General features: G+C 35.1%; 1 protein-coding gene across 1 annotated transcript; it reads left to right on the top strand.

Moving 5' to 3' along the window:
- The first annotated feature begins 970 nt into the window (after positions 1-970).
- On the top strand, positions 971-14685 carry LOC123691486 (ATP-binding cassette sub-family C member Sur). The gene is made up of 25 exons (XM_045635897.1): positions 971-1130; positions 1218-1593; positions 2720-2953; positions 3029-3358; positions 3551-3754; positions 3850-4150; positions 4449-4630; positions 4723-4999; positions 5090-5198; positions 5277-5428; positions 5511-5755; positions 5949-6164; positions 6448-6593; positions 8618-8734; positions 9757-9827; positions 10098-10219; positions 10656-10811; positions 11337-11558; positions 11642-11799; positions 11909-12104; positions 12329-12548; positions 12704-12828; positions 12976-13267; positions 13566-13765; positions 14136-14685. Exons 1-25 carry the CDS (start codon positions 997-999, stop codon positions 14280-14282), a joined length of 4932 nt encoding a protein of 1643 aa, XP_045491853.1. The 5' UTR covers positions 971-996; the 3' UTR covers positions 14283-14685.
- Positions 14686-14687: the final 2 nt, after the last annotated feature.

Genomic DNA, 14687 nt, shown 5'->3' with positions numbered 1-14687 from the left:
GTGTATGGTATGTATATGGTAATAAACTTGCTTAGACTATTGTTTTTAATATACAAATATCCTTTTTGTTTCAAAAAAATATTATATGTACTTGGATAAAAATCCTTTAATATTTATCTCGCAGAGACGATAACATTTGAGGTTGATCCTAACGCGGCGGTCACATGAGGATAGGATGAGGATAGGTTATTCAATATATACAAAAAAATGAATCTATATTTAAACTCCTATTGAACCATAATCTACTCATTTAGCTTATTTTAAAAATACGCCTTTCCTTGAAGAATAAATATATAATTAATTTTTTCCAACACAGCCAACACTAATTAGGTACTATCTACATCGAAACTTGATTAATTACAGCGTCCATGTCATAAAAAAAAATTCAGTAATACGATGCGTTTCATTTTAATTGCGTTTTTTGTTTTCTTGTTGTGTTGTTTGTTCTGTTATCTTTATTTAGTCATACGTGATTCATACGGACATAATATAAAATTCTTTGTTTTTTTTTTATTTGTCTATAAATGATTTAAGTAACTTAATATATTTTTTTTATTATTTTCAATTAATCAAAAACTAATTTTAAGTAAATAAATGCATTTTAAAAAACAATATGTATTTAATTTGTCATTATTTTCGTTACTTGTACATATCAAATAAGTAGGTATAAAATAAACCGCAATTTCAAAATTTGTGCGTAGGTAACTTACAAGTTACAATTACATGAACTTCTTACTTACTGAGTTCGAATAAAGTTACACTATTTTCCGTATAATAATATAAGTAGGCAAATCTAAGAAACCTTTCATCTATCAATAACTCAAGAAATAATTCAATATACAAAAAAACAAGAAACGGAAACCGTATTCACACTTGACAAATTTCCAATCCATTTGTTTTGGAAATCTAGAGATCAAACAGTGGTTAATAGAGCTTTTTACATTTATAAGAAATGTCCGTTTATCAATAATATGATATGTGAAACCATCACTAGTCATGGAAGCCGTGTGTGACCGCGGCGATGGAAGGTGCCAAGCATACGCCTTAGCTGCAGCATTGCACTCGCTCAATCTCTACTGTGCTGCAATATCCAGTGCCCTAATTTGCTGCTGTGGCCGTAGACCAACACGGTACGTCCATAACTCCATGCATTGTATCAAAATTATTGATATCTATAGAAACAGTGTTGCTTTATAATTTATCTCTTACCCTTGTAGGGCACCAAGCCGCTGGAGATGTCAAAACATTCGTGGCGTAACGAGCATTATTTTGGGCGTGGTGTGGTGTTGTGGTGCAGCGGCGGCTTCTCTGCGGCCCGCTGACACTGTCTACTTGGTCGCATCACTGATGGCACCACTTTCCTGGCTCGCAGCAGCTGCGTTCCATGTGTCGCTATGGACTAGGCGCTCCCTCGCGCCTACTCTCTATCTAGCAGTTTATTGGTTCCTTACAACTTTATCATCTGCGGCATTACTCTTCGAACATTCGAAAAGAAAATCATTCGTGAATCATTTAGAAGTATACATTCAAAGCCTCACACTAATCTGTGCGGTAGTAATGGGTGTTGTTGACTGCTTATGTTTTTATGACGAGGTAAGATATCTATTTTATTCCTACAAATACTCCCCTCCTCTACCTTAGTCTACACGCAAATTATTATAACATATAAAAATGAATGGCTTCTGATATCTGAATAACATCATGTATATGACTATGGAAGTGCGTCCAATTAACCTAAACAACGATGCGCGACGCACAAGGTGTGACCATGTATAGGGGACGTATGCTTTTCCTGTGCAATGCGATTGTACTGACCTCAAAACATGCCATTAATTTTAATCTAAATGCACGGTCAACTATTGTATACCTAGTTCATAATATTATTGAGAAAATTTATTAAAGTCTTTACTCGACTTTGTACTGATGTTTGGTTCTGATAATACCTAGGGTACCTTATTTTCTAACTATTATTTTACAAAAAAGTCAATGTACGCGATACACTTCATACCTATATCTCAAGAAAATAAAACTCTAAAACTATGTTATATACATTATCTGGGATTGATCTATCTGATATTATGAACCGATGGTATCATTACTTTAAGTTATACATTTTGGTGTACATCTTTACATAACTACCTACCTAGGTACTCCGTACTCTTTACTTTAGGTATTATACCAACATAGGTAATCGTTATTTTAATTAACGATTAACCATAACTACAATCGTATTTAATATTTAAAATCTGCTCTACACAAATACAAATTTGTATATAAATATGTGATACAGGTTTTCCCCAAATAATTTTATTTTTTCATAAAATCTTTCAGCATGTTTTCAGATAAATTCTATTCAAGGGTATTAACCTTCAGTTATTACTCATAGAAAGACGCCAGACGGCGGACACTTCGAGACTGGCGCCGTTTGCTAGCTTTGTCCTTATTAACAACTCGCTATTACAATACTATTTTATTATACTTATCGTCTGTTGAATGTTTCAGTACAATATATATGTCTTCAAAGATGTAGATACATAATTTTCATATGTAACTGTCTATATACAAATATGTATACGTGCAACATGTCACTAAATGGCAAATGTGTAACTTGTTTCCAGTTTCACTGTAGATAAGAACAATAATAACATAATTATTACCTATTTCAAAGTAAACCCAGTTTTTGACCCTCCTAAAAAGAGTCATAATTTTAACATTCCAGGTAGCCAAATACACATCGGCAACATACAACCAAAAATCTTCAAATGATTCTAGTGTAACATATAAATATAATGAGACCCATTTCTACGGTAAAATTACATTTTTTTGGCTCAATACGTTGTTATATAAAGGATACCGAATACCACTTGAAACAGGTGATTTAGGACCACTACCAGATGAAGAGAAATCTAAAACATGTTATGACAAGTTTAAAAAAAAACACATTGATAAAGATGTAAGCATTTATTTTTATATTTATTCAAAAGTATTTACGTTGAATTTATTGTACTGAATCGTCATTAATTTTTAGGCGAGAAAAACCAAAGCCTGTACTCCTAGCTTATGGAAAACTTTCGTCTTAACCGTATGGCCCAATTTCTATATTGCTGGAATTCTAAAATTGTTCGGCGATTTGATGGGAGTTATAGCACCTCTAGGTCTTGGCATCATAATACAATTTATGGACAAAGAACAGACGCAAGTTGAGGATGATCCTGATGTCACTATAGATGAATTTTTCGAAAACGGTTATGCTATGTTGATGGTTGTAACACTTTCACTCATTCTTCAGGCTCTATTATCTCAAAATTCAACACATTTGCTTACAGTGGAAGGAACCAGATTAAAATCTTCTTTACAGGTTTGTAACTCTACAACATACCCACTCAATTGCCCACTCTTTTTCCCGTTTTTAACAAAAAGTAAGTTAAAGGTTATAAACATCCAACAACAAAACGAATATCCTCATTATTTGTCTACTTGACTACTGTTAACGAAAATTATAGAAACATTAAACTAAATCTTATCTAACAAAAACCTAACACTGTTCTAGAATATGGTATTCGACAAATGTATGAGACTAGCATCATGGTCATCCGACGAAGGTGAATCAGATGAATTATCTCCTCTTTTACAAGCTCCAAAAAGCGAAGATTCAACACAAGCAGGAATGCTTATGAATTTGGTATCACAGGACACTTACAACATAATGTCGTGTGTTTGGATTTGTCACTACACTTGGGCAATACCATTAAAGGTTGGTAAATACTCCCTTAAGTTATTGACAACTCTATATAATATATTAAGTAAAGCGATTCAAGACACATTGTAACGCATATTATTATTTCCCAGATTTCAGTTATTTTATACTTGTTATATACAAAGTTGGGGGTGAGTGCTATAATAGGAGCAGCAACCAGCATTGTAGTTATTACACCATTACAATTTTACCTCGGTAAAAAAATATCGGATAACTCCAGAAGTATATCAAAATGCACCGACCACAGAGTTTCAAAAATGTCGGAGATTTTACAAGGGATGAATGTCATTAAATTATATGTTTGGGAAGATTTGTTTAATGAAAAAATATTGCAATTGCGGGAAGTTGAATTGAAACATCTAAATAAGGATTCGATTTGTTGGGGGCTCTTAAGTAAGTATATTTAGTCTAAAATATTCTATAAATATACTAGCGGTCCGCCCCGGCTTCGCCCGTGGTACATATTAACGTTTTCTCTACATAAGAACCATCCTCGTACTTCAAGGAATATAATAAAAAAAGAATTATCGAAATCGGTTCAGCCGTTCTCGAGTTATGGAATTACAACGAAAAGTGGCATTGATTTTTATATATTAGAGATTACAAGCATTAATTTATTACTCATAAATTCAGACGTAGGTCATTGATTACGACCAATTCGATTGGAATTTTCATTTCTTTAATATTTCAGCCTTTATGACACAATGCTCTTCAGTATTAGTTACAATAGTTACATTTACGATGCATTATTTTCTCGGGAAGACAAATCACCTAACAACCGTGAATGTATTCGCCGGGCTAGCATTGTTTAACCAGCTAACAATTCCACTACTTATCTTACCTGTAACTGTACTCATGGTTATACAGGCATTGGTAAGCAAAATGTATTACGTCAATAAATTACTTTTGTACAAATATTTTCTTTAACGTGACACTACCAGTAAATAAAAGGGTGTATTTCACAGATTAGCACGAAAAGAATTAGAGACTTTTTGGAGCTGCCGGAATCTAAAAACCTTCAAAAGGATAATGATTATCATACAAAATGCCAAGACTTAAATGAAGAATTAGTAATGAATCCAGAAGACAAAATACTTATCGATGCTGAAATAAATGACACATTCCCTGATGGTGGTAAAATGCAAAGTCAGGACTACCTAATGAAATTTAGAAATGCCGCTTTTTCCTGGGGGATTAAAGATAATTTATGGCTGGAAATTGAAAATTTGGATATACCGGCAGGTGAACTTATAAGTTGTTATTTAATCTATTTAACCCCAAGTTCAATAGCTACTCAGTATTTACTATTTCATATTAAATTTATACCTTTAGGAAAGTTGATCATGGTAGTCGGCTCATCTGGGTCTGGCAAAACTTCACTACTCGCAGCTATAACCGGAGAAATGCAATATGAACGGGGACAAATAGAGAACTGCAATGGGTAAGATTAATTTATATTTTTCATTAAATATGATAAATCATTGTATTTCCAATAAATTTTCAATTACCTATGTTTAAGGAATTTTTCGAAATGGTATGCGGGTCAACCACCTTGGCTCCTGGATTGGTCAATTCGTGAAAATATCCTCATGAAAAACCCGTGGTGCGCAACTAGATATGCAAGAGTCGTGAGAGCTACTGGTCTCCGGCCTGACTTACAGCTTTTGCCCGGTATGCAACGTTATTTCTACTGATATTGAATAAAATGTTACTGTTGCGGTAAAAATTAAATTTATTGTATTGCATCCTGTAGATGGCGATGACACCATTTTAGGAAGTTATGGAAGCCCGCTGTCGGGAGGCCAACGGGTGCGCGTGTGTATCGCACGCGCTTTGTACTCTCAAGCACGACTCATCGCACTCGACGAGCCGTTGGGTGCCCTGGACGCACCCCTAGCGCGGCACGTGGTTGCGCGTGCGCTGTTGCCGGCCGCGAGATCTGGCCGCACTATTCTTCTTGCTACTAGTAGATTGGAATTGTTGCACTATGCAGACTTTGTAAGTTTTGTATTTATAATTAACCGCGTTATGTGGCTTCAGGCTTGGAAATTTTTCATAAAGCATCATTATAGAAAGATAAGTTTAACACAGAGAACTAGTAGCCTCGTAAAGCAATTGCAGCGCGGGGCAGCTACCTAAACCTAAACATCTAGTGCCTTGTTCTATCCAATGCCATTTACTAAAATTTAAGGTAATAGTGATGGAAGGTGGGCGTGTGAGCTGCGTGGGTCGTCCAGGAGCGTGTGAGGGAGTACTAAGCCAGTGGTGGTCACTGGCGGGCGAGGCGCGCGCGGCCGCAGCGCGGAGCGGCGTCGGCCCGCCCGGAGGCACCGAGCAAGAGCGATCGCTTCTCATTCGAACGCTCTCTAGAAACAACTATCAGAGAAGCGTATCGGAAGACAACATTGTGAGTTTAAAATTCGCTTTTTTTAATGATTACAGAATTACGCATATAAAATTACTTTGCTGTAACAAAGAGTGTAAATAATCGAGATATAGCCTGCATCTACTCAAAAATTTCTGAAGGAATGCCCGTTAAAATAGTTTAAAATTAATGTCCTATCCGTAGGTGTCTCTGTCCAATTTAATATGTATAGATAGATAGAGAGATAGAGTAAGGTTTTCTGAATATCGTTTTATGCTTTTTATTGATATCAGTAGATAAAGAAAAATTATAATATTTCTCATAGATTGCAGTAAGCGAAGCGACTGGAGCTCACTTGTTGGCGGAAGTGTCGATGTGCGCCGGTGGCACTTGGCGGAGAACTTCACGAAAAACTAGAACACCGCTCGCAAGACAGTTCTCATCTCCGCCTACTTCTGTACACAATTATAAGTAAATTTCGCAATTTTTATGTCTTTATCTGTATACAAAGTGTTAATTACTTAAGCTCTACTGTTGTTTTATATTTTTTACGATTTTTACAAATTTATGGAACACAAGTGTGTTATGTAGGTAAAGTTTTTGCTTAAGCTTAAATTGCAAGGATGAAGTATTATTTATTTTATTTATTTATTTATTTATTACATTCACATTCACATTTTATAAAATTTTACACATAATATAGTTAATAACATAAACTAATTTGAAAAATTATACAATAAAAATAGGAGGAACTCCGGCATCTGTGGTAGTATAAACTGTGCTACAGATACCTGCGCCCACCCCTCAAATTAAACTTGAAATGACTATGTTATTTTTAAAATTAAAGATTAAAATTAAAATTACAGAATATTAGAATTATTTCATTACATTTGCATTGGAGTTAAAATTACATTACATTACAATAAACATGAGTGTGTAAGTGTGAGTATGTATGAGGTGTGTGAATGTGTGTATGCGTTTGTGTAGAATGTGTGTATGTTTTTTTATGATCTTTACAATAATAGAGCTTCAGAGTCCTCATATGATAGTTTTAATAGATATTCCTTTAAAATCGGTTTTATTTTATTACAGGTTAGAGAGTAAATATTGAGAGACTTATTTATTTTGTTATATAAAAATGAGCTACCAACATTAAAGTGACGTTTGGCCAAATCCGTTCTTACTGATGCAGTCATGCAGACAATATAATTCCTCCGATGCATCAATATATTTGGATTATATGTTATCGTTTTGTGTTTTTTTAATATTGCATTGAAAATAAAAAGTTTACGCACAGATAAGAGTTGGCAATCATTATACAAGGAAGGGGTGGAGTAATAGTAAGGCTTACACAACATAACTTTCAACAAGGCTCTTTGCGTTCTTTCGAGTGGAAGTAGTTTTGTTTTGTGTGTGTTGCCCCATACTGTAATACAATACGTGAGTAGCGATTGACCTAGAGAGTAATATACGATTTTTAATAATTTAGTATCACTCACTAGTCTGAGTTTTCTAATAGGGTACATGACTTTTCTAATTCTAGTTGAGACCATCTGAATGTGACTACTCCAACGCAGTGTCGAATCTATTATTACTCCTAGATATTTAATCTCAGAGACTCTCTCAATTGAGTTACACTCACAGGTATCTGATTGCTGCAAGCAGTTATGAGCCGTAATAGAAAATTCATCGTCAGGTATTTGTGACAGATTGCTTGCAAAAGTAACGAATTTAGTTTTATTGACATTAAGGGTTAATAAGTTTTTTTTCAACCACAACATTACTGATTGTAGCGCGGCTTCTGCATTTTTGTGGCAGCTATCCCAAGAACTACCGTGAACAATCAAGACTGTGTCATCTGCATAAGAAAGTATTTTAGCGTTCGTAATGGGCAACTCACATAATTCATTGACATATAGTTGAAACAGTGTCGGTCCTAGAACACTTCCCTGTGGGACGCCATAAGAAAGAGATTCTTCAGTGCTAATATACTCGTCGACTTTAACCAATTGAGTCCTATTCTGTAGATAGTCCTTAAATACTTCCAATGCTCCTCCTCTAATTCCAACAGATTCCATTTTGTTAATAAGTATGGGAATAGACACAGTGTCAAACGCTTTGGCGAGATCAAGAAATATAGCTATAGTTTTGTCTCTGTTTTCTATATTTCTTGTGATAACATTAGTTAACTCAAGTACAGCATCTTCCGTCGATCGACCTCTGCGAAAGCCGTATTGATTGTTAGAGATGATATTGTATTTGTTCAAATAGTTGACGAGACGTTTGTGTAAAAGTTTTTCAAAGATTTTTGATAATGACGAAAGAATAGATATTGGTCTATAATTTAGAATGCTGTCTCTGCTTCCGCCTTTATGTATAGGTCTGACAATCTGTATGTTTATCGATAATTATAATATCTCCATACGTTCCATGTATCTCACAAATGTTATTTCCATTTCAATGATTTTACATTTCTGGATTATTTAAACGATCAGATTGCGACGCGAAGTTCGTCGCTCGGTTAGCGCAGACGCAACGAACGGAGCTTTACAACGGGAGGCAAGTTTATTGAGACGACTTCTACGGCCACCAAGCCAACGTACTCTTATAAGGTAAACAAGAAAATCCGTTAATCTTAATATATATAAATCTCGTGTCACAATGTTTGTCCTCAATGGACTCCTAAACCACTTAACCGATTATAATAAAATTCGCACACCATGTGCAGTTCGATCCAACTTGAGAGATAGGATAGTTTAAATCTCAAATCGTTTTAGAGAAAGCGGGCGAAGCCGCGGGCGGTAAGCTAGTAATGCTATAACGTGTTTGAAGTTGTAACTTTATTCCTATAACATTTAGCAAACTATGTTGATTTCGAAACTTTAATAGTCACTTCCTCTGTTGAGAGCAACATATATTTTGTCATACAAAATACCTACCTACTACATTAATAACCATGTTAATTAGGAGCTATTTAAAACCACACTTTGCAATATTTTCATTGCACATACTGTTTGTAGGTCACAAGATAATTGGCAACACGTGTTTTGCGCTCTTGATATTATGTAAAAAATTAATTAAAGAGTCGGGCAAAAACACTTTGGTTTCCATTACATAATTATATTTTTTTCATCTGCACATTGATTTATGATGTGTATTCGACTTTGATGAGACGTACCTATTCATTATATAAGAGTTTTAATTTCCAACAAGTATCACTAAAAGCTTAATATCATACAAAATTAATACAACAAAGATAAATTAAGCCATAGGTAATATAGATCCACATCTCTTTACAGATAGAGCGAGAAAGATATTAAGTAATAATTTTATCCCACTTCGAAAGGACACATCCGATTTGAATTTTTATTATTGCTTATAAAATAGTTATTTTCTAAGATAGCTTAATTTGACAAAAAATCATAATATATCTGCATAGATGATATTATAATAAATATTATACTAGATATCGGTGTAAGAGGCCAAACCGGAGCGGGTACTTAATTATTATACATTTTAAAATTTTGGAACTTTAGTAAGGTAACTACCTAGTTACTATTAAACAATAAAATCGTTAGCGAACACTACGTACGTGTATAAACAAATGCTTTACTAAATATATAAAATCTTGTAGATGGACACCGAGGACGTTACGACGCTTAATCAGTTCTGAATCTGATGCAAATGTGGAAATTGGATGTAAAGGTATTTATGATTCTATATTATAAAGCTGAAGAGTTTGTTTGTTTTTTGTTTGTTAGTTTGAACGCGCTAATCTCAGGAACTGGCCCATTTGTCGAGGAAGGTTATATATTATTAGACCAACAGGAGCTGATCAATGCGGGTATATCCGCGGGGCACAGCTAGTATTTAATAAGTTCTCCTACACGGAGCTGTGATACGTATTAATTTAAGATTAAACTCTCAAGAAAACATTTTTTAACATTTTATTAAAATTCCCGTAAACATTTATAGATACGATGGATGACAGTACATTAGATTCAACGTTTGCAACATTAACTTCAAATGGTGTAGAATCTATTGCTGTGAGCGACCCTCAGCCAACAAAAGATGAACCGGAGATATTACGCAACGAGGTGTGTACACTGTACATATCAGATATCTACTTACGTTTAAACATACCATAAACAGCTCTCATTAGCAGTACCTTATATGTGGTTTGAAATCGTGTCAAGATCAAGTAAGAAGCTGTTTAGATAATGTCACTGATGTGGGAAAATATCCTACAGCATAAAAATACACAGCATCCAACATTTTTAAAATATATTTTTTAGCATTCCCATATACAACAGACTACCATTTACAACAAAATGCCTTTATACGGCCTATCGTAGACACCAGTCCTCTTGGTTTATGTTTACTTGTACTTTTGTTAATGTAGTTATAAGTTTTTTGAGGAAAATAAGTAAATGAAATGATTATGTATCATGAGTCTCATTGCCCTCTATCTCAAGTATCTATTTTAATCGATTATTTATTGGATAATTTAATATCGTATCTATTTATGTATAGAGTGCAATATGGAAAGAGTACATAACGAGCTGCGGCTGGTGGGGTGTGTTGTACTGCGTGGCGGCGGCAGCTGGCCAGGGCCTGGCTGTGGCCGCCGACTGCTGGCTGTCCCGCCTTGCTGATTACAATACGCGACAACCACTTAGTGATGATCAGGTCTGATTTTCCTCTACATTATATAATAGTCTCCAAATGAAAAATTTATTTATGCATAGTCGATATTTTGTACCTTCTACGCATCGACTCACAAGTTATTACAATTTAATATTTATCCAAATAATGGGTGTCGCTCTAAGGAAAACTTAAAAATTTTGAATACTGCATGGTAAAGGTATCACAATTATAAAATTACAGTAGGTATTACGTTAACCGTAGTTAAATCATTATTAATTATCATAAATAATAGGTAGGTATGTGCCCATTATTTCCTCGATACAATTTTAATACTACTTACATTGTTATAAACATTAGATAAAAGCAGAAATATTTTTATAATGTAATTTACCGTCAGAATTGCGTCAGAAAGAAGGATAAAATTTATTTTCTATTGAGCAAATCGTATCTAATTATTCGATTATCCCGGATACAAATAAAACATAATTTCAATAATTTATTTTTCCTGTGTAAAAATAATATTTGCACGTCATCCTTATTACAGTCATAAGTGATATAATATTTCAGATGTGGGACATGGTACAGATGTACGCAGGCTGGTGTGCGTGCGGTGTGTGCGCGGGCGGGTTTGCGCAAGCGGCATGCGCAAGTGCGGGAGCGGCCGCACGCAGAATGTTACATGACAAGCTGTTACGAGCCACTTTAAACGCTCCTTTACATCACCATCACGCTACACCACAAGGCGCTTATATCCACCGATTTTCAAATGATGTTTCTGTTGTTGACAAGGTAAAAATATCTAAGTTTTACCAATGCCCCGGAGCATTTCAAGAAAAAGTCCCATTGATTATGTTTTTCATTGAATGTTTTAGAAATTGCCGACTGCAGTAAGCCGTTGGACTCAATTGGCTCTGCTTTGCGGAGCGGCCTTTCTAGTGAACATCATTCTGTCTCCATGGACACTGTTGGTTTTATTACCCGCTCTTTTCTTTTTCCTCGCATTACAATCTATCTATTTAAAGAATGCCAGGTAAGTCAACTCTTACACAAGTTGTTTACTTGATATCAATTAGGTATTTGAGTAAAATTTTATGCAAAACGTATTCGTAAAATATGTACTAATTAATTTAAAATTCCAGTGAACTACAAAACATTGAAGCTAACAGTGCAGCTGGTGTAGTGACACTGACTGCACAAACAAGTACAGGTGCAGCGACTGTGCGAGCGGGAAAACTGCAAACTAGATTGCGAGAAGTTTTCCAAAAGAGAGACGATATCAATCATAACGCTCTACTCCTGCTAAATGCATCCAATCGCTGGCTCGGCCTTGGTCTCGTAAGTTTATTTTTTTGTTACAGAAATATGTATATTAGTCATCTTTTGAAAGTTGTATTAGTTACCAGAATTACCGTTATCACTCTAAATCCTTTATCGCATTACTAAAAATAACAATTACTCATTTGTGCCAACTACTACATAATCCATTATTATAAGAAAAGTATTTTTATTTTTGGAGTAAATGCATTTGTCATCCGTTTCAAAAATATTTTAAATTACAGGATCTAGTTGGTGCTTGTACCGTGTTTACTTCATTATCTGTGGCCCTCTATAGTGGGAGTGCGGGAGCAGTGGCGGGGTTGGCGGGCACTTATGCTCTCATACTGCCCATATACCTTGCCCATTTGGCAAAGTGTCGAGCAGATCTACACTTACAACTTGCATCTCTTGATCGAATAATTGCGGATATTAATGTTCCTCAAGAAGACTACCGGGATGATTGTAAGTTTTTAACTAAAACTTATCGGCTTTTCTTGGTTTCCTCTATCACAAGTAAAAGTTATTTAATAAACCAAGCTATCATTAATAATGATATTCAAAAAATCTTGCTTCTTTTGAAGCAACTTAAACTTATACATTTTAACCACTTTAAATAGGTCCAATACCGGCTGGGTGGCAACGAAACGGAAAAATAGAATTTCAAGATGTTAACGTTCAACAACGACCAAATGGACACACTATCCTGAAGAACATAAATATAACTGTTAAACCTGGCCAAAAGGTACGTAGAAAGTCTTTGTCTCATGAATACACGATAATATTTAATAATATTTTTTTTACAAACATATAATACATAATACATTATGCATAGCAGTAACATATAGATATGTAAAGAACTATTAACAATTGAATAAATAAATTATTCCAGATCGCTGTATGTGGTCGCAGCGGCAGCGGAAAGTCAACTTTATTATTAACGTGCGCTGGTGCGACGACCATACAAAGTGGTCGTGTACTCATCGATGGGCAGGATATTACACGGGTTCCATTAAAGCCGTTACGTCATCGCATCGTGGTGTTACCACAAGACACTACTATGTTCTCTGGAACTTTGCGGGAGAATTTAGACCCGCTCGCTGTGCATACAGATGAAGAAATATGGCAATGCTTGAAAGCAGTTGGACTGTACGATTTCGTTACAGCTCAATCTGCAGGACTCGGTAATCTAATATTTATAAAATCATATACAACAGTACTATATTTGGTAATTATTACGCGTTCAAATTAATATTTAAGTAACAGTTCTTTAAAATTCTCACTAAAACATCCAATACAATAATGTGTTCGTTAGGTATGCCCAATCTGTCGCGAATCGCGATTTTCGCAACTTAGCGGTCAGTTAATTTGACGAATAATAAAGAAAGTCATTTTACTATACATACTAAACTTTTCATTTAGAAATAATTTCAATAATATATCAAAATATCAAGTGTAGATTAGCAACTGCTTATATTCCAGAGTGTTCGATAAGCAAGCACAGCGGGTGGGCCGGCGGGCGCGGCGGGCGGGTGTGCGCGGCGCGCGCGGCGCTGCACGCCCGCCCCGCGGCCGCGCTGCTGCTGGACGAACCGGCCGCTGCACTTGACGCGCCCGCACAGCGCGTGCTACTGCGCGCGCTGGCTACACTCGCACCGCATACCACTATTATTACTGTTGCGGTTAGTTCTTGAAGTGGAAGTTTCTTTAGACGCGTACAGAGCAATTTTTATAGGAGAAAAAGATATGGGTTTGCTTTACCTAAATGTGATTTATTTCTGTAATGTGTTACGCAAGACTGGTGTAGGGTTTTTTTGTGTTTCTTCATGTGATCTCGCTCTCGAACACTCGCTTTTTACTATCGACTGATGCTAAAATAAAATTTTAAGGAATCAAAAAGAAATAAGAAATGCGGAATCTATTAAGTATTAACGGTTTTATAAATAAAGACAATTCAAAACTATGTTACACGTTAAGAATTTAGTTTTCTGTACTTTATCATTTATTTTTCTGTGTTTTGTAACTGACAACTAACTTAAATCTTCTTTTCAGCATCGTATATCATCAGTTCGTGAGTACGACAGCAGTATCATCCTTGACGACGGGCGCGTTGTAGAGCGCGGTGACATCAATGGTCTACTTTCGGAGCCTTCTAGCCGACTGTCACGCATGCTCACTGCACCCAACTATGTTGTCTAATCGACATTGTAAATTATGAATTGATTTTAAACAAATTTGATATAGAATATGTAGTAAGGTGCTTTTAGAATCCATCCATACTAACTATAATGGAAACGCTATTCAATACTGATATATGTCGCTGTATGCAGATATGTCATGGATTGTTATTGAAATCAATATATTTTAATGTAAATGCTTTTTGTATAAGTTTACGTAATTTATAACTAGTAGTAGTATTACGTGTATTACTAAAATATAATGTAACATAATATTTAATGATAAGACTGATATTTTATGTCATAAGCCAGTTTACTAGCAAATTAATATGACAACACCAAATGTGTAGCATTAGCAATATGTTTTGATGATTTACCTTTGTTATATTTGCGGGGTGAATGTTGATAATAAATGATTAAAACAAGC

This window comes from Colias croceus, chromosome 4 (genome assembly GCF_905220415.1).
Source record: "Colias croceus chromosome 4, ilColCroc2.1".
NCBI classification, from domain to species: domain Eukaryota; kingdom Metazoa; phylum Arthropoda; class Insecta; order Lepidoptera; family Pieridae; genus Colias; species Colias croceus.
Note: the sequence above shows the minus strand (reverse complement) of the source record. Positions and strands in the feature narration are given on the sequence as shown.

Coding starts and splice junctions, on each gene's coding strand:
- LOC123691486 (XM_045635897.1), top strand. CDS start 997: ATGGAAGCCGTGTGTGACCGCGGCGATGGAAGGTGCCAAGCATACGCC. Junction 3,359..3,550: donor GATTAAAATCTTCTTTACAG/GTTTGTAACTCT, acceptor ACACTGTTCTAG/AATATGGTATTCGACAAATG. Junction 5,199..5,276: donor CAAATAGAGAACTGCAATGG/GTAAGATTAATT, acceptor CCTATGTTTAAG/GAATTTTTCGAAATGGTATG.